Source organism: Puma concolor, chromosome A1 (genome assembly GCF_028749965.1).
Source record: "Puma concolor isolate L17-30 chromosome A1, mPumCon1.1.hap2, whole genome shotgun sequence".
Lineage (NCBI taxonomy): Eukaryota > Metazoa > Chordata > Mammalia > Carnivora > Felidae > Puma > Puma concolor.
In genome coordinates, this window is record NC_141667.1 from 90,485,385 (window position 1) to 90,508,053 (window position 22,669).

The window sequence follows — 22,669 nt, forward strand, 5'->3', positions numbered from 1 at the left end:
TTACTAAAGAGATATTTTGTAGTTAAATTAATTCAGTATTAAATGTTAGGATAAATGATGACAGGATTGTTTCTAATTTAAATGATAAACCCACAATATAAGTCAATTTTTACTTTACATACCTCTATAACCAGAGTTTTAGGAAAGGTTGAAATTAATATATTTTAAATAAGGCACAGTTCTGTAATTCCACAAGTGCACAAAGATAAATGCAAGAACATCTGCTAGAGCAAAAAAATAAAAACTACACAATATTCCTCTATAGATATATAAAAACCATAATTATCTAACAGAAGCTTATGGCCATTCAAAAGAATAATGAAAACTTATATAAGCAGATATGGAATGATCACCCAAAATATATTCTAACATGAAAAAAGTGTGTTGCACATTCCTGTGAATGTGTGTGCAGGGGGTATGTTTAGGGGTGCATGCAGAAGTGAGGAAGGGAGATACATACAGACACTGAAAACTTACAAAAATACAGAAAAAAACCTCTCATCTGGTGCTGCTTCTAGTGAAGAAATTGGGAACTCAGACAGAAAGAAACACGTCACTGAATTTTATACTGCATATATGTATTCAACTAAAAAACACCAGATAACAAGTACACCAGTTTCTCTGTGGTGGGCAAGAAATTACAGTATGTATAAATGTCATATTAGTGCTAAAGGCAAAACAGATGATAAATTGTTGGTTTTCTCTTTTACTTTTTTAATAAAGATATTAGAAAAGGCAAGTGAATATACAATTACCTGTCATTAATAAGTTATAAGCTTCTTGTTTGGAAATTTTCCCATGGAACCATCTTAAAAGGAGAACAAATTAAATATGTGAATCTAAAGTCCTTTTTGCTGTTATACAATCAAAATTAAACACAAGTTTAATTCAAGGTGCAATAATGAAATAAATACAAATACAACTGATCAAATTATCTTATTCCTTCTACATTTATGTTACTACACTTTGTTAAACACACATACTTTCAACAAAATATAGAAAAATCAGGGACTAGTATGAACTATAATTTCCTTATTAGTTAACAATACAAAAACAGCAATGATTTTAATTCTGAGAATGACAAACTGTTATATGCTTACATCATAGCTAGTGTTCTCTTTTCTTTGTATTAGGAGGGATGGTACAGGTAGAGCCCACTACAGATTTATCCAGAAAAAAAATTACTCAGTGAATTTTCCTCACATTACTCTCAAAATGAACTTCCCCTACAATAGGTGATAGGTTCTCTCTTGAAAGAAAATAGACCTGACTGGTTAATACTTTCCTTAAAGTCAGAAAATAAGGCTGAGCCATGACAAAGACTGGATACCAGCATCAAAAACTGAAGTAAAAGAATATCTTAGCATTCCTAATTCTGTTTGAGCTGATAGCATAACAAATTAGATGGCTAGAGTATTTTAGTTTCTGTATACTTAAAATAAGCATTTAGAAATTATTATAAATGGCATTATAGTCAAGATCCACTGCATATAACTACAGTATTTAAACTTTACCTTAAAATAAAATGACACATCTGGTTTTAAAAATTAATTATTAGTAATTAAATTTCTTAAAATCTCCTTTCATTTACCTGAATATCTATTATCTATCTTGTTGATTAGCACCTGTTAAAGCCAAGCTGACAACCCTAGATCATACCTCTATTACTTTGTCATTAATTTTTAGAATCTACTATTATTTTTGATGGTAGCTTGAAAAACAAATTGGAAAGTAAAAATACTAGAAGACTAAAACAAAAAAATCAAGATCCATCTAAATGCTGCCTACAAGAGACTCATTTCAGACCTAAAGACACATGCAGATTCAAAGTGAAGGGATGAAAAACATTTACCAGGCAAATGGAAGTGAAAAGAAAGCTGGGGTAGCAATAATTTTATCAGACAAAATAGACTTTTAAAACAAAGACTGTGAACAAGAGACAAAGAAGGACATAATAAAATAATAAAAGGAATGATCTAATGAGAGGATATAACACTCATAAATATCTATGGACCCAACATGGAGGCACCTAAATACATAGTGCTATTAACTCTATTAAGACTTAAAGGAAGAAACTGACAGTAATACAGTAACAGTAGAAGACTTAAACATCCCACTTATATCAGTGGATAGATCATCCAGACAGAAAACCAACAAGAAAAGAGTGGTTTTGAATGACACATTGGACATTAGACTGGATGGACCTAACAGATATATACAGGACATTGCATAACACTTCCCAGGGTAAATCACATTAGCCCACAAAAAAAATTCAAGACATTCAAAAAGAATGAAATGCAAAAAGACTGAAATCATATCATGCATCTTTTCTTTCCACAATGTTATGAAACTAGAAATCAATCATGAGAAAAAAATCTCCAAAGAACATAAATACATATAGACTAAATAACATGCTACACTGAACAATGAATGGGTCAACCAAGAAATCAAAGAGGAAATCAAAAAATACATGAGACAAATGAAAATCAAAACAGTCCAAAATCTTTGGGATGCAGCAAAAAATGTTCTAAGAGGGAACTTTATAACAATACAGGCCTACTTCAAGAAATAAGAAAAATCTCAAATAAACAATCTAACCCTAAGACCTAAAGGAGCTAGCAAAGAAGAACAAGGCCCAAAGTCAAAATAAAGAAGGAAATAATAAAGATTTGAGTAGAAATAAAAGAAACAGAAACAAAAACAAAACAAGCAACAGAAAAATATCAATGAAACCAAGAGCTGGTTCTTAGAAAATATATGCAAATTATATTAAACATTTAGATAGACTCATAAAGGAGAAAAAGAGAACTGAAGGAAATATAATCATAAATGAAGGATGAGAAGTAACAACCAACATCACATAAATACTAAACACTGTAAAATAAACTGGACAATCTAGAAGAAATGAATAAACTCCTGGAAACAAATATTATTCCAAAACTGAATCATGAAGAAACAGAAAATTTGAATAGATTGGTTAATAGCAATGAGACAAACTCAATAAGCAAAAATTCCCAAAAAACAAAAGTCCAGGACCAGATGACTTCACAGATGACTTTCACAGGTGCCATCTATCTACCAAACATTTAAAGAAAAGTTAACACCTATTGTTCTCAAACTATTGCAAAAAATAGAAGAGGAAGAAAAACTTCCAAATTCATTCTTCAAGACCAACATTAATTACTCTGATACCAAAACCAGACAAAGACACTACAAAAAAAAAACAAAAATCTGAGTAACACATGTAAAAATCCTCAACAAAATACTAGCAAACCGAATTCAACACATTAAAAAAAAATGATTCACCACAATCAAGCAGGATTTATTCCAGGGATGCAAATGTGGTTCAATATTTGCAAATCCATCAACGTGATACATCACATTAACAAAAGAAATGATAAAAACCATATGATCATCTCAACAAATGCAGAAAAAAGCATTTCACAGAGTACAACATCCATTCTTGATAAAAACTCTCAACAAACTAGGTTTAAGAGGGAACATACTTCAACATAACAAAGGCCATATATGAAAACCCCACAGGTAACATCATACTTAATGATGAAAAACTAAGAGCTTTTCCCTTAAATTCGGGAACAAGACAACGTCCTCTCTCACGAAGTTAATTCGACAGACTACTGTAAGTCTTAGTTGAAGCAATCAGACAAGAAAAAGAAGTAAAAGGCATCAAATAGGTAAAGAAGAATTAAAACTTTCACTATTTGCAGATGACATGATACTGTATACGAATAACCCTACAAAATGGTGAAGCTGCTCTGGAAAACAGTGTGGAGATTCCTCAAAAAATTAAAAATAGATCTACCCTATGACCCAGCAATAGCACTGCTAGGAATTTACCCAAGGGATACAGGAGTGCCGATGCATAGGGGCACTTGTACCCCAATGTTTACAGCAGCACTTTCAACAATAGCCAAATGATGGAAAGAGCCTAAATGTCCATCAACTGATGAATGGATAAAGAAATTGTGGTTTATATATACAATGGAATACTACTTGGCAAGGAGAAAGAATGAAATATGGCCTTTTATAACAATGTGGATGGAACTGGAGAGTGTTATGCTAAGTGAAATAAGTCATACAGAGAAAGATACCGTATGTTTTCACTCTTATGCGGATCCTGAGAAACTTAACAGAAGACTGTGGGGGAGGGGAAGGGGGGGAAGAGAGGGAGGGAGGCAAACCATAAGCGACTCTTAAAAGCTGAGAATAAACTGAGGGTTGATGGGGGGATGGAAGGGAGGAGAAAGTGGGTGATGGGCATTGAGGAGGGCATATGTTGGAATGAGCACTGGGTGATGTATGGAAACCAATTTGACAATAAATTTCATATTAAAAAAAAGAAAACAATCCCATTTACACCTGCACCTGAAATAATAAAATACTTAGGAATAAACTTAAAGGAAATGAAAGACCTGTACCCTAAAAACTATAAAACACTGATAAACTGAAGATGACACAAACAAATGGAAAGATATTCCATACTCATGACTTGGAAGAACACTGTTAAAAGGTCCATACTATCCAAAGCAAACTATAGATTCAAGGCAATCCATATCAAAATACCAATAGCATTTTTCACAAAACTGTAACAAATAATCTTAAAATTTGCATGGAACCACAAAAGACCCCCAAGAGCCAAAGCCATCTTGAAAAAGAAGAACAAAATTGGAGGTATCATAATCCCAGATATAAAGATATACTACAAAGCTGTAGTAATCAAAACAGTATGGTACCGGCAAAAAACAGTACACAAAAAACAAAAAACAAAAACCCAGACCCAATAGATCAATGGAACAGAAAAGAGAGCCCAGAAATAAACTCACAATTATGTGGTCAATTAATCTAGGGCAAAGGAGTCAACAATATATGCTGGGGGAGAAAAACAGTCTCTTCAATAAATGGTGTTGAAAAAACTGGACACGTACATGCAAAAGAATGAAAACTGGGTTACTCTCTTATACCATACACAAAAATGAACTCCAAATGGATTAGAGACATAAAGGGGGACCTGAAATCATAAACCTCCTTAAAGAAAACACAGGCAGTAATTTCTTTGACATCAGCCATAGAAATATTTTTTTTTTAAATTTTTTTTTTTCAACGTTTATTTATTTTTGGGACAGAGAGAGACAGAGCATGAACGGGCGAGGGGCAGAGAGAGGGAGACACAGAATCGGAAACAGGCTCCAGGCTCTGAGCCATCAGCCCAGAGCCCGACGCGGGGCTCGAACTCACGGACCATGAGATCGTGACCTGGTTGAAGTCGGACGCTCAACCGACTGCGCCACCCAGGCGCCCCAGAAATATTTTTCTAGATAGGTCTCCTCAGGCAAAGGAAGCAAAAGCAAAAGTAAACTACTGAGACTACATCAAAATTAAAAGTTTCTGCACAGTGAAAACCTACTGAATTTGCAAATGATGTATTTGATAAGGGGTTAATATCCAAAATATATAAAGAACTTCTAAAACTCAACTCTAGAAAAATAAATATTTCAATTAAAAAAACGGGCAGAGAGGCACCTGGATGCTTCAGTCGGCTAAGGAACGGACTCTCAATTTTGGCTCAAGTCATCATCTCAGGGTCATGAGATGGAGCCCTGAGTCAGGCTCCATGCCCAGCTTAAGAGTCTCTCTTTCCCTCTCTCTCTGCCTCTCCCCTGCTCATACTCTCAGTCTCATTCTCTGTTTCTCAATAAAAAAAAAAAAAAGTGGGGGGGGGGAGGGGAGGGCAGAGAACCTGAATAGACATCTTTCCAAAGAAGACAGATATATCCACTCCTACGGTTAATGTCATGTAATTTACAGTAGCCAAAATATGGAAGCAACTCAAGTGCCCAAGGATAGATGAATGGATAAAAATGTGGTATATACATACAATGGAATATCAGCCATAAAAAAGAAAGAGATTTTTGCCATCTGTATCAACATGGATGGAAGTCAGTCAGACGGAGAAAGACAAATATTATACGATTCAACTCCTGTCTGGAATTTAAGAAACAAAATAAACAAACAAAGAAAGATATACAAAAAACACACTTAAATACAAAGAACAAACTGGTGGTTGCCAGAGGGAGGAAGGCATGGGGATGGGGGAAACAGATAGGGGGGATTAAAAGTACACTTATCCCAATGAACACTGAGTAATATATAGAAATGTTGAATAATTATTTATATTGTACACCTGAAACAAATTTAACATTGGATTTAGTTATACTCCAATTAAAAATTTCTTAATAAAAATTAGAAATTCCTCTACATAAAAAAAAGTTCATTGTATATTATGTATGTTAATAAATTCAGTGTTGTTTCACTGAATGAATGTGTTCAGAACACTGTGCTGTATTTAATACATTCTGGAAAGGCACATTAAAAATTACTTCTGAGCATGCTAATTATATATATGAATAAGTATAGTGTTATTTCAGTAAAAAAGATATATACCCAAAAATAGCTGGAAAATAAAAATACTACAAGTCTAAAACATGTAAGTGCTCTAAAGCCCAGTGTTACAGATTTAGAAGCTGTTAACATTGTTTTAAATTACCCATACTATTACTTATCAAAATATAACAATATTTACCTTTTCACATGAATGAAATGTTAAACTTTTAAATTCCCTCTTTAACATTATTCCCACCATTAACTCATTAACTCAATGCAAATTATGAATACTATACAGCAAGTACACAACAACTGGAGCAATCCAGGCTTCCTTAAAAGGTAGTAAGGTTCCATACTGCATTCAAGTATAATCTAAATGACCATTTCCTACAAAGGCTAGAACAGGGTTTTTATATTCTGGGGGAGAGATGAGTAGATACCCTCAAAGGCTATTCCTATATTTTTATAGCAAGAATAAAGAAAAACAAGGGAATTCCAAGTGAGGAACACCAAACGGGGTTTAGAGAACAAATCGGCAATAATGATTTTGTGAAAGAAGTAGATCTGAGTTTCCTCATTCAGACATTTATTACCTATATGTAAAATGTAAATATTTCAAACACATGGTTTACACCAATGATAGAAAGAGGAGTCCCTGTTCTTACAAAGTTCCCATTCCAATAAGAAAAAGCAACACAAATACTGTATAACTACAAAAACAATGTCAAAAATATAATAAAGTGCAGTGATAGAAATGCACAGAGGGCATTTTTGGAATAAAAGAGGAGGGCACCATCTCTATGGAACATGTGAGGGAGAAGATAAAGGAAGACTTCTTGGGAAGTGATAAGTGAGTTAAGTCATTAAGTAAGAATAGAAATTAACCAAACATAATGCAGTGGTATTCTGACCTAGAAAGTAGCTTAGACAAAGGTGAAAAACAGTTTTACACATTTGAAGATTGACAAGCTGGAGAGTAGAATATAAACATAAAAGAGATATGACTAGTAAAGGACACAACAGTCAGATGAGAGGATCGTTTCAGGCTCTGCTAAGGTAAAGATGACAGAGAATAAGGTAATGCTTTTAAGTGCAAAAGTGATGCAGTCAGATATGGGTTTTAGGAAGATTATGCTTGCTACTGGAATAAAGGATTTAAAGAGACTGAAAGCATCAAAGAAAACCAACTTGGAGGTTACTGCTACATCAAGTCCTGTTAAGAAATTAGAAGAACAGACCTATAAATACAGAGAACCAACGGATGGTTGCCAGAGTGGAGGATGGGCAAAGGAATAAAGAGGAGTGGGGGATACAGGCCTCTAGTTTGGAATGAGTAAGTCACAGGAACAAAAGGCATACCATAATGAATATAGTCAAGGATGCTGTAATAATGATGTATGGTGACAGATGGTAGCTACACCTGGGGGGCGCAGGGCATCATGTACAGAATTGTTCAATCACTTTGTTGTACACCTGCAACTAATGTAACACTGTGTGTCATCTATCGTCAATTAGTTTTTTTAATTAAAAAAAAAAAATAAAGAAAAGGGCCTGAACTAGAGTATGGTTGCTTAAGATTGAGAAGAAGACACACATTCAAGAAATATTCTAGGGGCGCCTGGGTGGCTCTGTCGGTTAAGCGTCTGACTTCAGCTCAGGTCATGATCTCGCAGTTTGTGAGTTTGAGCCCTGTGTCGGGCTCTGTGCTGACAGCTCAGAGCCTGGAGCCTGCTTTGGATTCTTTGTCTCCCCGTCCCTCGGTCCCTCGGTCCCTCGGTCCCTCCCCTGCTCATGCTGTCTCTCTCTGTCTCTCAATAATAAATGTTCAAAAAAAAAAAAATATTTTAGAAAACAAAATTATCAGGACTTGATGTCTATATCATTGTTAAAAGGGAGCCAGAAAGAAACACAGTTCAAGTTACATTTGTTTAGTCTCAAAGAGCACTCATGGATGCTACTGAGGTTGCTTCACTGCCAGTCTCCACCTTAAGAAATTAGAGGGAGCTGAGAAATACATAAAATAAGTCAACAGCGCAAATTTAGCTTACACTAAATACCAAATGAGTAGATAATTACAAAGTTCAGAGATGTACTAACTAAAAAACATTCCCAGCAAAAGTGGGATTTATACTTTATGCTGTGAGAAAACTGGATGAAGCTTTAAATATTTAGTGGCATGTGACCAACATTTTTTTTCTTTTCTTTTAAAAATATATCTATGGTATTATTTTAAATAGAGATAAAAATACAGATTTCAACTGTATCTTGAAAATCACGAAGATCTCGCAACACTGGACTCCCGTTTTTGCACACATCAATTACAGCAGTCAACTTACTGCAGGGAAACATTACTAGTTTTTGGCTTCCCACTCTCTAATACAAAGAGAGAATGTTAACTGCCATGTATCACCATACTTTGCACTGTTGTTTGTACTGTAGGGAGCCAGTTCCATGTACCTTAATCTTCATCATAGAAGGAAAATAAGAAAGATCAGCATTATTTTAATTTGGGAAAAATAAGAATATTTATACCTGACCCATTCCATTTGCTTACATTATCAGTATGCCTCCCCCAAACACTAATTAGAATTTGTAATGTGATACAGGTAGAGGGAAAACTTCACACAAATACAGTCAACAATGTACCATTCTCACTCATGGAGGCTATTTTGCACCTACACAAACAACAAGGAAAATAGATTCAGAAAACATTTCATATGTTCTACTTAAAGGAAGCGTCAGGAACTAAGTGAGGTTTACTGAAAGTGGAGAATTCAGCTTACTGTTTTTGTATTCTAATGGTTAGAAAAGAGAATAAGCAAACACTTGAGAGGCACCTTTAAATTGCATTCATCAACACTGACAGGATGGTAAGGAAAAAAAGTGTTCCACTGAAAAGAGATCAAAAGATGAACGGTCTTAATTAAAATCATGAGTAAGACAGAATTGGGATCAAGAGTTAACGTCTTTAAAAGAAAATTTTTATGCACAGTAAATGAGGGATGAGCAAAACACTAAAATAGATCTCCAAGGACAATAACAAAATCAGAGTAAATTTCCCATAGGAGGTTATTGTTAACAGCTAATAACTTCTGAAATACAAGAGATGACTGTGGCAAATATTAAGTACAGTAATACGTGGTCTTTGAATTAGCCCTTACAAGATACCTAAAATCAGCCTGGAAAGATTATGAAAAAAAAGGCCTTGTAGAATCTTAATAAATACGGTAAAGAGTCATGATCTTGCTGAAAAGTTCTCTCTCTCTCACACAAAACAAACTGAAAAAAACTGAAACATAAAATACCCAAAAGATGTGGTTACAAAAACAAGAAATGCTATAAATAAATCAGTAAGGAAACAAAAATATTATGAATCATGACATTCATGATGTTATTAATGTTGTTTATAGAAAAGCCTTTAGTTTGGTGCTAGAAGAGTTCTATATAGTAAAAGCCACCATCGTTATTTAAAAATAAAACTACCCATAGATCCTAAAGAAAATTTTAACATACCAGTTCTCGAGCCAAATAAAAACCATTCTTAAGTCAGCTCCCAAAGTAGCAATTTTCTTTTAAAATAAATTTTGGCCTAAGTTTTCCAATTAGTAGGTTTACAACATAGTTCCTTTTTCCATTTAAAAATTAACACAAACTCACATTTTGCCTTCATGTGGATCTTCTTCCCGGCCCTAAAGGATAAGATATTAAGACAGTATTTTATACAGTTTTAACTATTACATCTATTTTCATTAAAGTTAATAAAAATCATATCTTCAAACACATCTCTACCCTGTCCCTAATATTTACTTATACAAGAAAAGATGTATCAGTTCAAGAAATGTCTTTCTAAGACTCTCTCCCTTACTTGTTGTGGTTACTCTAATCCAGGCCCTTGTTCTCTTTTCTTCAACAGTTACCAAAGCCGAACTAGTTTAATTACCTCTGTGCCCTGTCTCACCCCACGATCTCACTACTCCAATCTGGATTCTTCAGTTTCAACTGCAACTTTGTCCTGCACTAAGGTACACCAAACAAAAAACAAACAAACAAACAAACAAAATGTAAAAACCAAACCTTTAATACTGCTCTACTTCCTAAAAATTCCTTTTATAAAACCAAAATCCTTTATCATAGAACTCAAGTCTACATTTCCTGTCTCATACTACCAACTCTCTTAAGCTATCTATACCATGGTCACACATAACTACCTATTTGCTGATCCACATTCTCCTACCACCTAGCTTATTCTTTTTAACCTAGGATGTCTTTTTCACTCACTGTTTCCTACCTGTTTCCTACTATCTAGGTAGGATCTTCTTCAAATACTACCTCCTCAGTACAACAATGAGTCCCTAGAACATAAATATAAACTTTTACTTTAAATCAAAAAGACATCCTTCTTTTATCATCTTTTTAACCTTATCTATTTGGCATTCCTATTATTTAAGATACACTGGCGTTATTTATTCATTCCGGTATAGTGGCTACATGCATCGTAACCTCTTACCTATTCTTTAACACCTGCCACCACCATAATCACTAGCACAATGCTGTTCATATAGGTTGCACTGAATATTTTTGAGGTGTACCTCTAGAACCCAGCAAAACTGGGTATCTGGCACCAAGTCTTCACTGAATAATGAAGGAAAGAGTAGAAAAATAGTCTATCTGTCCATGGATTTACTTCCCTCAATTTTTCCTCACTCATCAAATACCTACCCAAAGTAAAACCACACACTCACTGAATGCCTACTATATGAAAGCAGTATGCTAAAAAACAAACAAAAAAACCCCCACAAAAACAAAATGTATTATCATTGCCCAAAAGGAGTTCATCTCTATAGAACTGGTTTACACCATAAATTAATTTTATACAGTGTAGTAAAATACAGAATTAACAAGGTGCTATAAAAACACAAGAGAAAACAATTTAGACTAAGATAGGCATAAAACCTCTGTGAAAAAAGGGGCAACATCTGGGCTGAATTGATAAAAATGAATCAAATTTTACAAGTTAGTGGTGTAGCAGGGCAAGAGTGTCAAGGAAGAGGAGAAAGTATAGGCAAAGAGATATTCATTCAACAAACATTTGCTGAATGTTTACTAATACTAGACACTATTCTGCTATGGGAATACATCACTGAATTAGAGACAAAAATTCTCACAGAGCTTACATTCTAGATTTAAGGCATAAAAGTATAAATGTGCTTGGACAACAGTAATCAGAAGTTCAGAGCGGGAAAATCCTTAAATCCAACCACCAAAGTAATGTCTGAAATCTAGACAATCTCTAAATGGCTTTTCAACCTACAAGGAATCACTATGCTCCAATGAAGACCATTATGAAAACTTATTATACATATTAGTGTGAAACCTATTTATAATTCTACCTTGAAACTATTCCACTATTAATCCAAAGTATGACTATATTCCTTTTTAGCAGCTACATCACATTTTTTGTTCATACTGAATTATTGTTTTTATTTTTTTCCTTTTATTGACATGAGGTCATGTCTCTTTACCTTAAATTGAGCTTTTTTTTTTTTTTTTCTGTACTCCTTGGATAACTTACACTTATTCTTCTTAAAGTTTACCTAGTTGGATTTGACCCAGAATTCAAGAGCTAAAGAAAAGTTAAACTATACTATAAATCCTTCAAATAATCAGAAAAATGGGGGAAAGGGGGTTATAGCAAGGAGAAAAAAAAAATCCAACATAAAAAATTTTAACTAAGAAATTTCATAAGTAAAACCAGTGAGATTCTTCAGTTTGAACACTTCTGGCCTATATGGAATAAATATCCCTTCCTACTGTAAAACTCCAAATAGTAACCTAGGAATTAGAAGTTCTAATGCCAGCTCCTCTATTAAGTAACTATGTGTATGGAATTTATCATACCATTTCCTCAACCTCCCTCCACTTTTCGTCAGTATGTTTTACTTTTACATATCAAGTTCTATTAGTCAAAAGAATAACAAAGACAAATATTCTCCCCTGCTGTCTTCCTGCAACAATAATCAAAGCACAGGTTTCAGAATATTACCAGGTTCATGACATATTTTAAAAACAGTAGCTCTGAAGGTTATGAAAGATAAAAGGAAACCATTCCATCACCCTAACCAAATCCAAAAAGAAGGGTGAATTCCAAAACTGTAATATTTTGGATATGATTCAGTGATACTGAGTACTATCTCCGAAATGCAAATACTGTTTGAACGCAGACCTGCTATTAAGAAATGCACAATTTTTTATAGTGATAAGATTTCTAATACTATATTATGTAGTGACAACAAAAATGGAAAAACTGAAAATGTAGAAACATGTGATAATGTATGTGTAATATAACTAAGCTTTTCCAAAGTTACTAGAAAGTTATACATATATTTGGGAGATGAAGAATTTGAAAGCAAACATGAACAACTATTTGAATGAGATTTCCATGATCAGTTTGACATAATGTCACTTAAGAGAAAAACCACCAAGACGACAAAAGGAGATACAAGTAAGTACAAATGTTAATGTTCTTTATTCTTAGAAACTCATAAAAACTTTCTGAAAACTGGCAGTTAAAGATTAAAACATGCTAGCCTAATTATGGTCTTTACAAAAAATAACATTTATTACAGTAAATACATTTTAATGAAAAATTCCTTGTACTTAGGAATTAGGTTTCTCATTAAAAAAAATGTTTCACAACTAATTTCCATGATTATGGACGAGTTCCAAAAATGTACAAAACACTGACAATTCTGAGAGTGAGAAGAAAAGAACAAAACTTACCACCTCTTCCACTAAGTCTTCAACAATAAGGCCCTGTTCATCTGTTCTTAGATTTGTAACCCACATCCATCCATCTTCTAATTCATTATGAACAATAAACATATCTCCTTTTAGGAAACTGAAAGTGACAATTATGAAGTTATTAAAATTGAATTAAAGTTTTAAACAGGGAAAAACGACTAATCACGTAATACAAGAGATACTATGATACTGGAAAATGCAAGAAATTAAAGTCAAATACTCTGGATTTTTGTCCTGTTTTTGGCATCACCTAAATGTAAAACTTTGAAGCCACTTAACAATCCGAATCTTAATTTCATCACGTGTAAATGTATCTGCACCACTGGATTATTATTACATTCAAAATGGAATGTTTGTAAACAATAATTATATATGCATTACAAGCTTTAGGGTGTAACTCCCAAGAAAACTGACTTAAAAATTTAAGCTTCTGTGTAATTATCTTTCAGATATGGTTTAGATATAAAATCATAATATAGTTAATTCATTACACATAAACAAGACACAGTTACTTTGGAAAAACTTTATTTTGAATAAGCACCATTAGTCTAGTCAGCATATGTTTATGAGAATTAATATTTTTCTCATAAAGAACGTTAAGATTTATTTAATTTACTTAGATACCCATGATACTACATAGCATTCTTTTTGTTTGAAAGTGGTAGTAAAGCATTTGAAAATGTATGAATGTTTTTTCTGTTACAAATTTCTGAGTAAAGGGAAACACACAAACTAGTTTCTTTTCCTTGGAATCCAGATGTTTGCAACCTCCACCAAATCACAGGAGGAGTAAGTTAGTTTTATACTGATGCCGTCTATCAACATCAGTAATTCGCTGAAGTGTCCTTTTAAGCCTGAATGAATGCCTATGAACATTTAAGGTTTCAAGATTGATTGGCTGCTACCATTAACCCTACATCTATATCCATGTCTGTCAAATATTTTTTTAAATCAATTTTCCTTTCAATCTTAATTTTCAGAAACCAAACTTCCATTAAATAAATCTTTTCTCATACTTCTGAAAACCGTTTTTCTCCGGAATATCTCAAGCCTGTTTCTTTTTTTTTTTTTTAATTTTTTTTTCTCAACGTTTTTATTTATTTATGGGACAGACAGAGACAGAGCATGAACGGGGGAGGAGCAGAGACAGAGGGAGACACAGAATCGGAAACAGGCTCCAGGCTCCGAGCCATCAGCCCAGAGCCCGACGCGGGGCTCGAACTCACGGACCGCGAGATCGTGACCTGGCTGAAGTCGGACGCTTAACCGACTGCGCCACCCAGGCGCCCCTCAAGCCTGTTTCTTATACAAATTCAAGAAAAGAAAACTTGTACACAATACTTTGGGTGATCGCTATGTGAATGAGCATGACATACACTGCATTCTATCTTGACACTACAATCCTTGTTAACAGTGACCAGTATTTCACTCACTGATGAGCAGCAGACAGCAGACATTACCTCTTAGCCAAATATGTTATTTCTTTCTAAAACCAACCTCCTAAACAACTACATTAAAAAAATATTAATTATGAGTAAAAAAAGGAATACATATGGACAAGAAGTAAAAGAGAAAGGAGAAGTGACAAGTTACATTTCTTGGTCAAAAGTAACCATAAGAGAATTTGTATTTTTAATTTTGACTTTTGTTGTTGCTAGAACACTAGGGTGCAAAAATGAAAAAAAAAATTAAAATAAAAAGCTTACTAGCACAAACAATACAATCACAAGATTCTTTATGTATTATTTTGCATTCTTCCTCAAAAAAGGTTAAAACGCCTTATTAAATCTCATTACTCTTCAGATGTTTTTACCTAAAAACAAAACAAAACAAAAAAACTTCACAGAAATATACAAATTTTAAAAGACTTAGGGGCACCTGGCTGGCTCAGTTGGTGGAGCACGCAACTCTTGATCTTGGGGTGCACATTCTAATTTTTGTTTAAATTTTCATCTTCCTAGCAGTAGTTCTCAGTTTTGAGGTTCTCTTAGGAGCTCTGTATACTCTTAAAAACTTACAACCTAAAAGGCTTTGATTTATATAAATTCTACCCATTTAGATTTATCATATTAGATTTAAAATATAAATGTTTTAAAGTATTTACTAATTCTTAAAAAAATACACCCCATTATATATAACATAAAGAATATGAAAAATTATATTTTTACAAGTTAGTGACAGTATTATTTCACATTTTTGCAAATCTCAACATCTGTTTCAACTGAAAACTACTCGGTTCTCCTATTTCTACATTCAATCTGTTGCTTTATGTTTTTTTATCCGAAGTATATGAAGAAAAATCTGGCCTCACAAAAAATATGTAGTCATGAAAAGGGTATTTTAATAGCCTTTGAGATTGCATAATTATAGATATTCTATGATGTAACAGCAAAACCTCAGCAAGTGGTACTTGAAGGTTAGTTGTAATGTGGACTCTAAAACTGCAGCAAGAACTTTCTGTATCCCATTGCAATAAAATATATTTGTCCATCTTGCACTCTGAATGGATCTTTACCCAGGCAGAATTCTTTAACAGCGTGCATTGTTCATTTAGAAAATATTGGTTCACTGAGCTATGTAGACCTTTCAGACATAAATACATTTTACACAATCAAAACATCACATTCTTTAATATCACCACCAGTCTCATCAGAAAAATCATGAACTATTTATATTTAGGAAGCTGTCAAACTCCTGATGGCAGATACAGGGTTTCTAAAATCCTCCTTTTTTATTCCAAGCTCAAATTTTGTCATTGGCAATAAATACTGCCAGTTATTTCCCCTGAAGTAACATAAAACAATCACTTTACCAAAAAAAAAAAAAAAAGAAAGAAAAAAGAAAAAAAAGAAAAGTCAAATCCTCTAGTCTGAATAACCATAGTTTGCCTGTCAGTCATTCTATTAAGTATATGTGGTATACACAAAAGCAGAAGCTACCTCAGCTCTCAACTCAATGCTCCACTCACGCAGCCAAGGCACTTTGTGCATACTTCCCATTTCATCACACCAGTTTTCATCACAGATAAGATTAAAAAGATAGTCATCATACAGAATATTAAAAGGGTTGAGATTTAATAAAATCCGTTTTGTAGTTGCACCAAGAAAACCTTAGAGGACACTGGTTGATACTGTTTACCTCTAAGTGTGTGGCAGTGAAGAACACCATACACTGTGGTGCCCCTGCCTTAATCTGTCCTAAGGTCCTAATAGATTTACTGCTCTGCTCGTTGCTCTTGTACCATCAGTGTACATGTATGTCAGAGTGGAAAGGGTATATTTTATCTTAGTCTTATTAAGAAAGCAGTTTGGGGGGCGCCTGGGTGGCGCAGTCGGTTAAGCGTCCGACTTCAGCCAGGTCACGATCTCGCGGTCCGTGAGTTCGAGCCCCGCGTCAGGCTCTGGGCTGATGGCTCGGAGCCTGGAGCCTGTTTCCGATTCTGTGTCTTCCTCTCTCTCTGCCCCTCCCCCATTCATGCTATGTCTCTCTCTGTCCCAAAAATAAATAAACGTTGAAAAAAAAAATTAAAAAAAAAAAATTAAAAAAAAAAAAAAAAAAAAAAAGAAAGCAGTTTGGTTCTCGTGAACCCTCTAAAGGGATCTCAAGGATCCTCGAAGTTACATGGATCACACTTTGAGCACTGCTGTTCTAGATGATTCACTGGGAATTTACAAGTTATCCAAACTTCCTGAATTTGTAGTTCACCATTGTTCTTCATTATTGTATACATTTCCTTCCTTCGTTTTCTTTCATTTGCTTTTCCCACTTAGATCACAAATAAAGGTACGCCAATAAAAACTAAATGAGAAGTTATTTGGTGGACAATCATATAAAAATGGAATCCTTATTTTAAAATTCCAGATACTTGAGTCTTTTTTAAATTATCCTATTTTTAGAAATTTCACTATGCCCCAAAGTTATCGCTGTATTTTAAATGCTGCTGTTGATTTCAGTGAGAAGCTGTATACTCAGAATCAGTAAACATTTTGCCAGCAAGAAATAAATTTTCTATTGTAAAGTTAAACAGCTTACAGAAAGACACTGATAATTTGATAAGTATCAAATTATATAACAAATCAGTTTATGTAAAAATAATAAAACAAATTATATATAAATCAAATTATATAAAAATAATTTCTAAAGATTATCACGTTCTGTAGTTCTATGCCACACTTAAACTATTCACCCATCATGTAAAATAGAAGTTTGGTCATCATTTAAGTACAAATTACAGTTAAGATATAAATGCCATGTAGTAATAAAAATTAAAGGAGAGTACAGAATATAACAATTATCCTTACTTTGTCAGAGATAGTCTAATAAAAGCTGAATTATTTCTGTCATCTTCACTGTGGCCACTCTGATCCATATCCATATTCTGAACAAATAAGCCAAACACAAGAGTACAGGAACAATGAACTCAATATTAAAGGTACCTTCATCCTGCTACAATGCTATCTCCTCAAATTCCAAAACCTTCCTAGTCCAAGAGCAATGTTTTCCAAGTGTGTCAAATGCCTATAAATGAGAATACATTATAAAATACCTTATTTCATCAGTGTCTGGAACTTTTGTGTAAGGTAGAATGGCTCGAACACGCCTTCTATCTTCTACTGGCTAGAAATCATAAAAAAAAAAAAAAAAGATTTACAATAGATAAATAATCTCTTCATGTCAAAGTCAAATCAGGTTATGTCCACATAAAGTTAAAACCAACAAAAATCCACATTATGAACACCACAGGATCAAACTATTTTTTACTCAGGCTATAAATACCTAAAGCCTAGAAATGCTGGTCTTGTTTCTGTTGCTGCTTTTTTACAAATTCTTTTAACTGTATAACCAATGTTTGTATCAAGTAATAGGAGTAACCATTTAATTTTAAATGAACTACACAGAAAATATAAATTAACCTTTTTCTAATGAGGTAGAAGGCATTTCAGAATCTTATGGCAACTTCAGGATTAGCCCTATACAATCAGTGATTCCTCCTCATTCCTTTAAAAATATTTGTTAAGCTATCACCATACAGTATTATAAAAAAAAAAAAAAAATTTAGAAACGTAAAGACAAAATTACAGAAAAATTATTTTATTTTTTTAAAGAAGGTGGCAGTTTTGCTAATACAACAGAATTAAAATTTAATATGGTATTTCTTGAATTATAATAAACACCATAAAAAACTGAACAAGAGCTAACCTCATTAGTAAAGTGAAGTGATAAATTTTTGAAAAATATTTTATTCAAGTTTTACTTGCCTCTGGTGGTGCAACTGGATAAAGCAATTTTTCTCCTTTAAGCAAACAGGAAACATGACTGTAATAACCTATTAGGTCTGACAGTGAAGAAAAACGTCTTCCACCAATGTAGTAATCGCCACACATAGCAATAATCCTATTTGTACAGGAAAAAAAAATACAGTATAAAAAAAATCTTTAGAGCGAATGTGGAGACCAATTTCTAAATTTAGAAATTCTAAATCTCTAATTCTCATACTCTTTTATCTACATCCTGTTTTAAAGTATCACTTACTCATATTTTCACCAATGCAAATTTACTTGAGGTTATTTCTTCTAAAAACATATATGTATATACTTGATACAAAATATTTATCTGACTTATAAACCCATTACATAATTTACTGCAATAAATATAAATCTAACTATAGATACCTCTGCTCACCTTTCATATTTAAGACTGAATAGCAATTTTAATAAATTTTCTCTGGCTAAAAGTAGCTTTATATACTCTTCAAATATTTATAGAGAACTATTTACATTTATTTATAGATAATTATTATAATAATTTCACATTCTACGTGTGGTATAAAGTACTTTGAAAACTCATTTTAAAATCTAAAAATTGGGGCGCCTGGGTGACTCACTCAGTCAATTTGTGAGATCAAGCCTAGAGTTGGGCTGTGCACTAACAGCCCAGAGCCTGCTTGGGATTCTCTCTCTACTCCTCTCTCTCTCACTCTCTTTCTCTCTGTTCTTCCCCTGTTCATGCTGTCACTGTCTCTCATAAATAAACTTAAAAATAAATAAATAAATAAATAAATAAATAAATAAATAAATAAAATCTAAAAGTCAAGGGTATAAACCATTTTATCAGTTAATGGTATAGGCACTATATGACTTTTTTCCCAATGTCTGCCATAAAAATGAAATTAAAGACAATATAGGTACATGTATTTATACAGACTTTGATATCTGTGCTTAAAAATCTGTATACCTTTAACTGACATGAATGATTACAAAGAATTTCAGAACAATGAAGTAAAATAAAGGGCACACACCTTGACTCTTTAAATACTGTTTCCTCAATGTGGTTACTCTGTATTTAAAAATATATTGTCCTTTATTTCTGCTTTACCAAAGTTTCTTTATAATTCTTTATACTTTAAAAGTGATAATTATATTTGAGATTAGCATAGTAATGCCCAGTAATCTGTTTTTAAACAAAAAATGTAAGCATTCAATATCTACTCTATAATCATCCGTTTCAATCATTTAACTGAAAACAAATCACTTTCCCATCATTTAAATATTGCCGAATCATTCACTTTTATTAAAGCAGGTATATTTAAGAACACTACAGAAAAATCACTGTATTATACAGTCTCCCAAGAGAAATAAAGACTTACCTAAAATGGTTGACAACATTTGTGTGGCTAAGGAATGAAAGTACAAAGGAGCCTGGCCTCCGATCACTCTCTCTTATAAGGTAGCTGCCGGACTTCCCTGCCTGCCTGAGGCGCTCTTCTGCTATAGTTCTGTCAAGTTTTCCATGATACCACCTAAGAGGAAAAAGGTGAGATTAGAATACAAATAGCAATCAGAACATTATTATTGGTAGTTGAAAAACATACTACTAGAGGTTTTAAATACCTACATGTAACTTAAACATTTACCTTTTACTATGAACCGGCTATTCCAATTTTAACTCCATTATTAACTTTCTGTCTCTCAAAAAAGTTCATTTATTCAGTTTTTAATTTGTTCTATAAGCTCAGGACTAATCATGTCACATACGAACCGCTTCCATTTCTGCCCATCTCTCTACCTCCAGGATTGTCTACCTGGTCAAGATACAAACACTTATTACAATCAAATTTTAATTTAAAAAAATAAGAGTAAGATGGACAAATGGTAACAACTAATTTACTACCTCTCTATATACTGAGGAACCAAGATTTGATGTAACAAGGCACACAGTCCCAGTAAGAAAATAAAACTTTATTCCCTTTATGTCTGTGCCGTACAACAGGAAAACAGAATGATACTATCTAAAGACTACTACTCTAATTTCCCATTTCAACATGAAGCTGATTATTCCCCTTGTTCTTAAGATCATCTACTCCATAACCACACATCTGATCTTAATTCCTCCAATTTATTCAACAAACATGTGGAAAATAAATAACACCATTGTTCCTTTAACTTTCCTACTCTCAATTTATATATATTCTACCTAACTATATTACCAGATAATCTAAACAAATGACTGTAGCATCATCCATGCTACCAATTTATGCCTATAAAAAAGTCTCATGAACTGATATAAACAGAAGAATACTTAGAAACATACTGGAATTTTCACATGACCATGGTACAAGCTTCATACTTGTAATCTTATCTTGGACACTCAGAGGAAGACAATAAAACATTCACATCCCAGTGATACATTTAATATCTGGCCATAAGTCAACAGTCAAAACTATTATAGTCCTAGGACTGCTTTTGTAAACTTGCTATAATGAAAACTTACTGTTCCTGACTCATTAGTTTATATGAAAAAAAAAAAAAATTCTCAAAAGAATTTTCAGTTTTCTTCTAAAAACCAACCCATTTAATTGAAGTCTGTACATAAAATTAAAATAAAACAATGAAAAAAATCATGGAGCTTCATTTTAACCTATTAGGAAAAAAAGCTGCTAGTTTAGAGGAAGAAGGGAAAGACCAATCAACACTGCATTCTTCTATAATTCTAATCTTCTTTATCTTAGAGGCTATCAATAAGTAAATTTAACTTTCAGCTTTTTTTTTTTTTTTAATCTAAAAAGTTTAGACTAATGATGATTAAAAGTTCCCTGAGGAGTTAAAATTTAACCATACATGATCAGGACAAAATTTATGTAGAAATTTATTTAGTTGTGAAAATACATGTAACATGTCCTTAGAATATGAAACTGGTACATTACCTAAAGCAGTGTAGCTATACCACAGAGCAGATTTATTCACTGAACAGACAAAAATTAAAAACAATTTTAAGGAAAATCCCTCTTTTATGTGTGTTACATTTGTGAAATTTCTCTTATGTTTTACCCAAAATATCAAGATTAAAAAACTGTATTTAATCTTTCATCTTTGAACCCACCATGAGATGATACACAAGGCCATGAGGTGTCACACAATTACTAATTTATAATAAATACTTGAATAAAATCCTTTACTGATATATAAAAGATATATATGTTATCTTTAGTTTTTACCTCTATGCTGTCAGATTCTGGAATTAACACAGGTATTCAGTTTAAGACAGAGACATTACTCTAAATAAATAGCTTTGTTTCTTGAATATTACTAATTCCCTTTATGCCAAAAGCTCATTAAACTTCAAATACATGATGTAAAACATGTATTTTTTTTATTTTTATTTGTAAATGAATAAACAAAATGGGTGAAGAAGAGTGGGAGATACAGACTTCCATTTATGGAATGAGTAAGTCACAGGAACAAAAATCACAGCATAATAGTCAATGATACTGTAATAGCAATGTATGATGACAGATGGTACCTACATTTGTAGTGAACATAGCATAATGCATAAACTTGTCAAATCACTATGTTGTACACCTGAAAGTAATACAACATTGTGTGTCAACTATAGTAAAAAAAACACCTGTCAATTATTGATTATGATTACAAATTAGGTTATCCAGTAATAGGCTGGATGAGCACACATGTAGTTGAGTCTGATCCTTTTTTAAAAGTTTTGAAATTCCACTGTTAAAAATCTCTGGCTGTTCTACAAAAAAAAAAAAAAAAAAAAAAATGAATTATCTTAATCAAAACTTAGACTTTCTTGAATTATCTTTATTATTTATTTCAAATTATCAAGGTGTATCATAACAATATTTTAAATATATCTGCAAACAATTTTAAAGCTACTATTGAAGCATAAAAAGTACTTTAATTAAACTGTAAAAACCTGGAAGCCAAAAAAAATCAGTATCATACTAGGTAAAATAATAATTGTATTATAATTGCAGATAGCATCATGACATGTAGCTAAAACAAATATCTTATAAGTAGATCACAAATCCAGCGTGATAGGATTTGACTGAAATACTTCACAGAGTTATAGGACCTAAATTACTGTATCTAATGAGCAGTAGTCCTTGGGTCTTTAAAACAGTGTCTTTCAACCCCTTTTGAACCCAGGACCTTTTCGATAAACATAA

At 32.9% G+C, this 22,669-nt stretch overlaps 1 protein-coding gene and 1 long non-coding RNA gene across 3 annotated transcripts in view; both read right to left on the minus strand.

Annotated features, from left to right (window-relative positions):
• Positions 1 to 22,669, minus strand: part of RASA1 (RAS p21 protein activator 1) — a 110,820-nt gene that overhangs the window by 42,530 nt on the left and 45,621 nt on the right. For both annotated transcript variants that reach the window (XM_086697277.1, XM_025924799.2), the window contains exons 2-7: positions 19,850 to 20,002; positions 18,462 to 18,597; positions 17,750 to 17,820; positions 13,183 to 13,300; positions 10,060 to 10,091; positions 756 to 808 (exon numbers count right to left, since the gene is read on the minus strand). In XM_086697277.1, the coding sequence (XP_086553403.1) occupies positions 756 to 808; positions 10,060 to 10,091; positions 13,183 to 13,300; positions 17,750 to 17,820; positions 18,462 to 18,597; positions 19,850 to 20,002 (563 nt within the window). The remainder of the gene's footprint in view (positions 1 to 755; positions 809 to 10,059; positions 10,092 to 13,182; positions 13,301 to 17,749; positions 17,821 to 18,461; positions 18,598 to 19,849; positions 20,003 to 22,669) is intronic.
• On the minus strand, positions 13,712 to 16,508 carry LOC147584303 (uncharacterized). The gene is made up of 2 exons (XR_015248217.1): positions 14,500 to 16,508; positions 13,712 to 14,254 (listed from the first exon to the last, which is right to left on the minus strand). It is a non-coding gene; the product is annotated as an uncharacterized LOC147584303 (long non-coding RNA).